The sequence below is a fragment of the Pteropus vampyrus genome, unplaced genomic scaffold, assembly GCF_000151845.1.
Source record: "Pteropus vampyrus isolate Shadow unplaced genomic scaffold, Pvam_2.0 Scaffold4, whole genome shotgun sequence".
Lineage (NCBI taxonomy): Eukaryota > Metazoa > Chordata > Mammalia > Chiroptera > Pteropodidae > Pteropus > Pteropus vampyrus.
Window position 1 is genome coordinate 12,170,913 of NW_011888785.1, and position 10,835 is coordinate 12,181,747.

A 10,835-nucleotide genomic window follows, 5' to 3' on the forward strand; every position below is an offset into this window, starting at 1 on the left:
GGACACCTCATCCCTCAGCAGTAAATTAGGTAAAGGTTTTAACTTTTCTACACATTATGAGTTTTTTTCCAGTCACAGAAAGTATCCTTTTTTTAAGTTTGTCAATTCAGAAACTCTAGGTAAGATGAGAGAGGCACAAAAGAAGCCACCTTTCTAACTCTGGATTGCTAAACCCGCAGGAGGCGCTGGGCGGACCTCCAGTATCCCAGCATTCCTCGCGCTGCTCCCGTTGCTCTGCGCCCATGTTTCTATGGTAGAGCCGGTCTCGGAGGCTGCGGCGGCGGTGGTGGCGGCTGCGGGAGAGTGGGGGCTCCAACTTTTCTATTGGTTTGGCGTGCAGAGGGTCGCGATGTCAGAGAAAAAGCAGCCGGTAGACTTGGGTCTCCTGGAGGAGGACGACGAGTTCGAGGAATTCCCTGCGGAAGGTAACCCGCTGGGCTGTGCTGGGTCCCGGCGTCTGGGCCACGCGGACCGTGACTCAGGCCTGCGGGGGGGAGGAGGCGGCGGGAGCAAGGGCCCGGCGGGAAGGCGCCCGCGGGAAGCCTGGACCCCCGCGGCCGGCTCTGGGGGCTCTGCCCGCGCGACCCTCCGTGCGACCTGCTTGGGGTTCGGAGTGTCACGGTGAGACTCGCCGGTGAGGCTGTATGCCTTCTGCTTCCTCATTGGGAGGAGCCACGGCGACTCTGGGCCTCTAGTTCGGGTGTCATGGACGGTTGGTCCTTTTACTCTTCAACTGGGTCACCTGTCACCTCGTTCAAGCCTACATAACCTCTATTCCTTTTCTTTTTTTTTTTTGGTTTAGCAGCCTTCCTTTGCTTTTAAACCTGCCAGAATTAAATTGTTGCTTCTGATTGGGCTAGTGCCACTTACTTTTAAGACTTTACAAATGAAACTTGTTAAGTAGGGTGGATGGATCAGGTGTTGGTGCTTAATACACGTTATTGTTTTGTTGCTCATTAATTTTTGATCACTTCGAACTAACATAAATTTAAGTAATTATAAGACCCTAAAACGTCTATGTTTTGTTATCTTCATGGTTACCAAGAGGCACTAATTCATTTTCACAAATCTATCATGTAGGTACCGGTATTACCATTTTTTTCAGATAAAGAAACTGAAATTTGACCAGTGTAACATAACTGGCTAGAAATGATGGACACTTGGCCCTTTTGACGCCACAGTTCTTAAACTTTTTAAGCTGTACTGGTTCTATTTATTTGTTAGATCGTATGGCTAGTTAGAGTTTCCAAATTACTTTATTGGCTTAATGTTACACATAGGGTAAATATCTCATAAGAAAAGGAGGTTGTTATTGTTTTTCTAAAGGTGGTAGAAAGGGAATTGTGGTTAATGGTGTACAGATTTGTTACATTAAGCAATTACTGCTTCACTAAAATTGTCCTAAGTTGTACCCATCATGATTCTATTGTGCATCAAACCGCACAGCTGGAACATTTGTTCTTTGTAGTTAGTTATATTCTTTTTTTTTTTTTTTTTTAGTGGAAGAAATTAGTGTGCATACTCCACAAACTCATAAACTAACAACCCAAAGCACTTTTTTTCCCCCTCCAATTCTAGGATCCATTATATATTGTGGGGATTGTTCTTTGTTTTAGTGGTAGATTTATCTGTTCAGATGTGTTTTCTTTACCTCACTTTGAAGTTTGATTCACAATGCTCCAACAATGATCTATGTAATAGAAACTGTCTTATTGAGGGCAGGATCCACTTCTTACTGAAATTTCATGTTTTAAATGTTTAGCATGTATGTATTCATCGTTTATCATATACAAGGTACAATGTTAGGCACTTTATTTACAGTATATAGTCTAATTATCACCATAACCCTGAGGAAATAGGCTCAGAGATTTAAAAAACTTGCCATTAGGTGGTTAAGCCAAGATCTGAAAGGTCAGTCTTTAGTGAATCCTCAATCCAAGCTTTATCTGTAACATTTAGCAAAGTGCCTGGCACATTGTAGGTGGTTAATAAAGGCTTGTGAAAGGAATGAATCTGTATGTAAAATAAGTAGTTGAAAATTGCTTAAAAGGATCTAGAGATAACTGTGTACCTTGATGATGCACATGGTTTTTCTCAGCAACTTTTAACAGCTTTTGCAGAATATGTAGGTCTTGTACTAAGTTTATGTTGTGAGCAGAAATTTGTTGAAAATGTTGATAGTAACATAGAAAAATCTCATTAAAGCTTAAAGGTAAAGCAGAGAATATTTTTTGTGAAGAGAGGCCTCTCCAGCAGATTGGTTTATTTACATTAAGTAACTCACCTTTTATTGGTCACCTTACAGAATATTTGTCTTCAGGAGGTTCGAAGTTGTAGAATCTGCTTCATTCAGGAAACTTTCCATTTAAAATGAGAAATGACATTTGAATTGCTTTTGTTTAGGTTTCTGTATTTTTCTTTTGTTTATAATTCAGACAGTTTTCCTTTGTTGTTAATTTCAATTATTGAGATTTTGCTGGATACAAAATTAGCCCATGAGGTGAAGCCAATAAATATTTACTAATAAAAATTGCTCTGGTAAATAGCAAAACTAAAAGAAAAAAAAACTTGGAAAAATATCATCAGAGAATCATTTGTCTTTTGAAACAGTACATTTCTGACTTTTTTTTAGCCTAGTCATGGTTAATTTTCATTGCCATTCAAAGTGTGATCTATGAACCAGCAGTTTTGGCATTACCTGGGAGCTTGTTAGAAATGCAGCATCTCAGCCTAGACCTACTGACTCAGTTTGGACTTTTCCAAGGCTCCTAAAGGATGTGTATGCACATTAAAGTTGGAGAAGTATTACTTTTAAAATGTGGCCTATTTTGAATCTTTCAGTATTAGATTTTTTTTGGTTATTAATTCCCTGAGTTACTTTCAAAGTTCTTTGCCTTCTTTGGAAGTTCTTGTGATTGTCTTCATGGTAAATATGCCACTGACAGAATCACAAATAGATAACTTTTAAATTGCCTGCAATCATCTTTTCAATCTATGCAAGGTCTTTCGAAGGTCTTGTTGGGTGTCTGTGCTTCAGAAAGTGGATGATATCCACTGTCAAGGGTAGCTTGCAGTTAAGAGCCTGCTACGTGAAAGTCTTTACTGAAATTAATGTGTCCCTGGTTTAACTAAAGAATTGTCCATCTTTTGGGAGTGTTGTTGCTACATCTCATCCCAGCTAAGAACTTGTTTGGTAGGATGCCAGTTCAGTCGTTTTAAGGAAGGGGGATTTCTGTTTTATAAAAGACACTAAGATAATGTATTTTCATGGAGGCCTCATTGTTTTTTTTTTCTGAATATCTCTTCAGAAAATGTGAGTTTTGTGAGATGGGGTGATTCTCTGAAAGTACAAGGGAACAAATACTTCCCCCTCCCCCCATTATTTACTCTGGATCTGTGTTACATTAGTGGTTCTTCACAATTCTAGTTGGTAGGTTTGTAATCTACTCGTTAAGTAGAAACTGTTGAAAATTATGTTTAGGATCCTTGTGAAACTCATCCTGCATCTTCTTGACTATTTAAACTGATTGAGAATAGGCTTTATTAGGAAAACATTCAGTGTTCTGGGAATGATTGATTATAATTTTGGAGGCTTTGGCATGGTTAGAATTTTAGAACTGGAAAGCAACTTAAAGTCTACAGTAGGTAGATTTTGTCAAAGTCATGCAGCTAAGTTGGTGGTAGTAGAGTGGGGTCTAAAACTGAAATACTCTTAATTTATTTGAAACTTCAAACAATTTTTCATATTCGACGGCTATTGAAAGTGTATTAAAATATTTTCATTAATCTCCTTTCTCTGACAAGGGTAAGTTGATGAGAGTAAAAGTGGGAAGAACAAGTGGGCTTTTAGATTCTCTTAGTTTCTTTTTCCTGTGCCAGAATCGAGAGTTTTTTCTTTTTTTGAGGGAAAAGCTTTTTTTTAAATATTTAAAATGAAACTGAGTTTGCCTCCAGAAGCAGTAGTATTTACAAGAGAATATTATTATGCTAAGTATTCTATAATTTTTCTTTAACCAGTGAAACTGCTATATTTGAAGAAATCAAAAGCAGTATACCACCCACCTCCCCACCCTCCTTGAGAAATTCCTGGGTAAGACACTTGATGAGAACATGTCTGTTGAGGCAGATAATAGGCTGGTGGTCTCTCAATGCTGCCAGCATTCTAGAATAACTGAGGCATTCTCACCTGTGGTTAACAGAGTAGGACATCTTATAATTCTTAACCAGGTGAGTATTTTTGGATGTCACATTTACTTGACAGGTAGGAATGTGAAATAAGTACCAGCATTTTGTGGGTAGAGGTCAAGGATTTTAAATGCCTGCTATTTATAGGCCAGTCCTGTACAGGGAAGAATTGTCCTATGAAAAATGCCACTGAGAAATATTTACTTGAACGTTGGATACTAACTAGGCTAACCCATTAAAAGAAGGATTCCTTAGAATCTTAAATGTAGAAGTAGATACAGCTAATATTGATTATATCAGATATCACACTAATTATTTTACCTAGTACCAAAAGGGGCTTTGCTACTTTTAGTTATTAAATGTAATAGACAAAAAATACTATCATACATTTAAATTAATTCATGGTGGTAGCAAGAAATGGAGAATTCATGTTACTAAATATTTTTAAGAAAAAAAGATAAATACAATGAATGGCAAAGTGCCTATTGAATACCCTTTCATGCTAATCATATGCTGCAGTGAATAGTCGTACATCTTTGTATGTGTGCTTTTTGCTTTTATATAAGATAAACTTTTAGAGAAGAATTTGCCAGGTCAAATTGAAAGATGCATTTTAAAATTTTTTCAATATAATTTTTTTACTTTGAAATAATTGCAGATTTACAGAGTAATTGAAAGTACAACCTTTTTGCCCCAAACCATAAGTGAGTAAGTTGCCAATCTGATGCCCTTCACTCCAGAATATTTCAATGTGTATATTTCCTGCAAAGACAACCACAGTACAAACATCAAAATTGGAAATTAACACATTGATACATTACTATCATCTCTAATCCACAAATTTCTTTCAGGTTTCTCAGATCGTCTCAATAATGTCTTGATTTAGAGTCATGGGTTACTGCACTCAGTTGTCATGTCTCTTAGGCTTCTTCAGTCTAGAGCAGTTATTAGTTTGTCTTTGACTTTCGTGATTTTGACACTTGTGAAGATTATAGGCCAGTTACTTTGTCTCGTGTTTCCCTGTGCTTAGATTCATGTTCAGCACCTTGGCAGGAAAATCATAGTCATGATATTTTGTTTTCATTGCATCCTATCAGGTGGGACATGATTCTCATTTGTTTTATTACTGATGATGTTCATTTTGATCACTTTATTAAAATACTGTATGAGAGACTTTTCCATTTTTAGATTACTCGTTCATAATTAATAGGTGTTTTGTGAGGTGGGACTTTGAAACGCTGTAAATACAGTATTTCATTCATCAAACTTTCAAGTTATTTATATTAGTACAGATTCATGAATTCTCATTCAGTGGGTTATAATATATTGCTGTTATTTACTTCGATCTCCAAATTGTCTTCTATGTGAACAATGGGAGCCCCTTCAAGCTGTCTGCTATAACCTTTTGACATGTTACCATCATTCTTTGTGCATTTTCTAACATTCTGGCACAAGAAGGTATTCAAGGCTAATCTTAAACTTTCCCTGCTCCAGTTCTGAAATTCGCCATTTCTCCAAGGCATGTTCCTTTTAGTGTAGAATAATATTTAGAAGGCAAGATCTTAGCTCCAATTGTGCAAATTGCTTTTGGGACCATCTCAGTGGATGAAACTAGGAAATATACTAATGTGTATATACATATATATATATACTTTTACACCTATATGTATGTATGCTGGTATAAAATCATGAGTTCACGCAGATATCTCCAATTACAGTTTAACACCATGGTATTTATTTCTAATTTTTTTTTCTCTTTCTCAGTTTGTAATTCCTCAACAGTGAGAAACCTGGCTTCCATTATTGTAAATATATTGTCTATTTTGGTCATCTTCCTCCCTATCCAGTCTTTTTTGCTCCCTCTACCCATAGATATCCTGCTTATCCCTCTTGGGCTTCAACATTCTGTACCATGCTGAACTCTTCCGTTCTTACTCCAGTATTGGATGATTTCTTCACCATGTCCACGCTCTGACACACCAACCACACAATGCTACTCATCCATATGAATGCCCTTGTGACTCTGCTTTGGCTCTGGCACCTCATTAGGACCAGGTGCATTTTGAAATTTGACATATATTTTCAAATTTCTTTTGTGAGGAGTTAATTAATAGTCCCATCTACAGTTCACCTTTTCCTCATAAGTTGGATTATATTCCATATGAAACATTTTAGTCATTGCACACTGATGGATGAAAAATATATCATTTGATTTGGATTGATCTGAGTGAGATTGACCATTATTTTTTGTCCTTGAACTGTTACCTTCTTAATTCTCAGTTTCTTCATATGTAATTTATACATAATAATTAGAGTCATGTAGAGATTACATGGTTGTGTTAGTCTGATGCCATAACAAAATACCATATACTTCGTGTCTTATACGACAGAAATTTATTTTCTCACAATTCTGGAGCCTGGGAGGTCTAAGATCAAGGTATTAGCTGATTTATTTCTTGGTGAGGGCCATCTTCCTGGCTCGTAGACTATTGTCTTCTCACTTTATCCTTACAGGGTGGAGGAGAGGGAGCAAGCTCTCTGACGTCTTTTCCTATAATGGCCTAATAATTTCATCTCTAGGACTCCACCCTCATGACCTCATATAACTTTAATTACCTTTTAAAATCTCCATCTCCATCTTCAAGAACCCAAAATTCTTATGTTGAAGCCCTAACTCCCATCACATCACATTGGGAGTTAGGGCTTCAACATAAGAATTTTGGGTTCTGGGGGACATAGGTAATCAGTCCATAACAGTGATACATGTAAAGTGCATGGCATAGAGTTTGGCGTAAAGTTGGTATTCAGTGATCATTAATCTCCTTTTCTACATCCTAATCTGTTTAGGGATTTGGATTCTGGATGATGTTTAATATTTAGTTTATTTAGAATTCTAACTATTTTTGACAAATTCTATTTGTAATTCTAGGTCTATCCTAATTAAGCCTGTTGAAATTGTAGGTTATTTGATAATATATTTTTTAGTATTAAAAACGTTTAAATTAAAAAATATTGCCGAAATCCTTTTCCAAAAGTATTTTTAAAGATAGTGTGGTTATTTATATAAAATATGAAAACATAAAATAATAGCATACATTGTTTAAGTATGCATACAGGTATACAAGAGGTATAAAGAAATATAGTGGAATAAACCCACAAATCAAGATATTGGTGCTTGAGAGGGGGAAATGAGAAGTATGACTCAGGATATTACATAGTAAAAATTATTTGATTAGCTGTTTCACTGATTCTATGGAATCAACAAGCAATAAGCAGTTGTGACTTAAATAGTATTATTACTCGGTTGTTAAACATCATTCATTGAAAGATGTGATGAATTGTGAAAACGTCAAGGGGAAAATAAGTTTCAAAAACTATAGTTATACTCTTCTTCTGAGATACTAAAAATTTACCAAATATCTTTTTTTTTTCCTTCCAGTTTTGTGTTCTGTTGTGTATTTAATGCTCGGTAGAAGGGGGCATGAATTGTCTTTATTCTGGAACATGTTGCTCTTCTTAATTCCCTCACTCCTCAAGTTCTCTTGCAGTGATTAGCGCATAAAAATGATTTACTCATTGAATATGTATTTCCTGAGTGCTTCCTATAAATCTGGCACTCAGTGGTGCAGAGAGAGAATGATATTGACTGCCATTTATCAGTACTAAGTGCTTTAGATACATAGTCTCATTTAATCCTCATGGCAGCCTTATGATGGTTTATACTTAGTAAAATTAAATAACTTCTCAAAGTCACAGTTAACTACAGGCTGCACTGAGCCAGATTTGACTCCTTGTGGGGTGGGAAGGGTGGAGTGGTTATATGAGTGTGTGTGTGTGTGTGTGTGTGTGTGTGTGTGAACTTAGTGATACAAATGTTAAGGGAGATATAGATCAGTGGTTTTCCTACCAAGCTTAAGCTTTATAGTATTTTGCAGATGCTTATCTTGGGAGATGGGGCTCCTAGTCCTTCCCTTGCATCCCCAATTAAACCAGAGCAACTGTGCTTTTGATGGTTTTTATCTGTTGGGCTTTTGGGTAAAATATCATTTGGTTTCCTTCCAGTTGCTACTGGTGGTGGTTGGGGACGGCAAGGATAATCAACTGATAAAGTGCAACAGCAGTCGAAAAGTGGAAATTGTTTTCACTTGTGTACAATGTGAGACAGCAACAATTGAACAGAACTTTCAAAAGATAGAAATGAAGGAAAGGGATTGTCAAAGGAAAGGAAAAAGAATAGATGCTTGGAGGTGGAAAATCAGTGTATATAATTTAGCTGTGAAATATGGTTACAAATGCAGGTAGTTTGGGGCCTAATCATGGAAAGCTTTAAGCCAAATGACCAGTTTGGACTTTATCCTTAAGTAGGATAAAGATGAGACATGGATTTTTTTGTTGGTTGTTGGTTTGATATGTGTGAGTTTCCTATAGGTAGGAGGTGGTTTAGGAAAATTAACCCAGCAGAATTCATTTGAAAGGGATCGAAAGAGACGGAGTCAAGGAAGCTAATTAGCAAAGTGTTGAAATAGCTTAGGTGAGGACTAAGGGCCTGAAATAGGTTGTCATTAGGAGAGAAGTGGAGACTGATGCAAGAACAACAGAGGAGTTTTGGCAACTGGTTCGATTTGGAGTAGTGAAATAAGAAGAAATCAGGGGTTGTGATTTTGCACCTGCATGTTTAATGGATGATGGATGGTAGAGTTCACATCTGATACGCCTGACTCAGCAGTATGGAGGAGCAGAATGAGGGAATTGAGATGCGTGTAGTGCCTGAGGGCTTGGAAAGATGAGCGTAGTAATGGCTTTGGGAATTTCTTAGAATTATGAAGAAAGCACTAATAAACAAAGAGAACCAAAGTCAGCATGACTTTGTAGTGGAACCATTCTGCCATATCTATATCGATATCGATATAGATAAACACACACACACACTCATATACATACATATATACATATATATAGGTATGTGTATGTATACATTTTTAAATGGATGAAAATAATTGTGTTTGAAATTCCCTTGTTTTCTTGTAAGAAAAATTATAACTGGTTTTGTAAGTTATTTGGAGCCTCTTGTTTCAGACTCCTGGTCACAAATAACTACAAGGTCACCAATAGTCTGGTAGCAACATCATTTATAACTTGCTTTTGGTCGTTTGCTCTGAAGTTCCTCACTAACGTTTTTGGTCCTTGTTTGAGAGAAAACCCTTTTTCACACTTAAATGTCAAGGTAATACTTAGATGAAATACGTGGGATCTTTGATAGGTCAGATTTTTGAAATATAAAGCTAGTCACAGTTGTAATTCTCATTGGCAAATGTGAACAAAGCCAAATTTGGAGGCAAAGCCCTAAGTAATTTAGAATTGCTTGAAACTTATGTATTAGGCATCTGTTATTGGTTATTTCCAATTCTGACTTCTTAAAATATGGTAATTTTTTTTTTACCAGTACACATCTGGAGGCTTGCACACTGAAGTAAACACAGCTGTGGTTATTTAAACGATTAATCACAATCCTGACAATACATTTAGTTTTAAAGATGAAGTGTAGACATTGTAAAGACATCCACATATTGAAGAAAGGCATTAGACATGAATCAGGTATCTTTGTTTGAATTTATTATTTTGTCCTTTTAAAAAAGCCATTTTTGGGTTTAAGGCTTTAAAAATGAATGATTAAATAAAATTGCATGGTTATCAGTGTATGTCGTAATTGAAAATTAAATCACAATTCAGAGATGTGTTGCAAGAGATGTCAGCCAAATCCCAGAGATTATAACAATCATAGCTTGTTTGTTACACGTACACTTAAGAGTTTACCTATATTGTAATTTACATGTAACATGTACAGTATGATGGATTTATGTGTTGGAAATAATATTTGGGACTATCATACTCTATCATTTAAACTTTTTACATAATATAGTATATTTCTAAGTAATAAAATCTTTAAAGTTTCTGTGTAAAATACAGATTCTGGTTTGTTGGGGTGAACACTAAAATTTCTTAGTGGTATGCTTATTAAATAACTTAAAATAAGTTGTAATTCAAAAGGTTAATTATTGTCTTGGGTTCTTCATCTATGGTGATTGGAAGAATAGTATGGCATAAAGACTTCAGTGCATCTCACTCTAAGGTTAAAGAGTGCATTCAAATTTACGTGATGATTAATGAAGAATTTAACCAGCTGTTTTGTCTTTGTATTTTTACAAAATACAAACTGTCTTAATTATGTGTCTTAATTATGATGTACTGTATAATGATGCCAAAGAAATATAGAGCTAGTGTCATGAATCTTTTTATGTGTCTCGTTCTACCTAAAATTTTGCTCACAATACTGTTATTTTCCCCTTTGTGAGCCATTTCTTTTTCTTGAGATTTTATTTCTACCTTCTTCCTTTTCCCTTCCTTTTATTAAAATAGCATGGGATGATTATAAATGGGGGGGATTGATGTTTTGTCCTTATGCTAAATGATCTTCAGAATTCATCTCAATAAACTAAAAACTGTACCTCTTAAAAAAAAAAGACTTTTAGTATCTCCCTTATTTTGTTATTTTGACTTTTTCTAGCCTTTTTAGTATTATGGGTTGGCACTCCTAGAAAACAAATTAACAAGTATGTTTTTTTGACTCTTAAAATTAAAAGAATTAAAGC

The 10,835-nt window shown here is 35.8% G+C and overlaps 1 protein-coding gene across 1 annotated transcript in view; it reads left to right on the forward strand.

Moving 5' to 3' along the window:
* Nucleotides 1-222: 222 nt before the first annotated feature.
* SEM1 (SEM1, 26S proteasome complex subunit) overlaps nucleotides 223-10,835 on the forward strand; it is a 23,310-nt gene continuing 12,697 nt past the window's right edge. Inside the window, exon 1 of the mRNA XM_011363300.2 lies at nucleotides 223-425. Coding sequence (XP_011361602.1) covers nucleotides 251-425 — 175 coding nt within the window. The 5' untranslated portion in view covers nucleotides 223-250. The remainder of the gene's footprint in view (nucleotides 426-10,835) is intronic.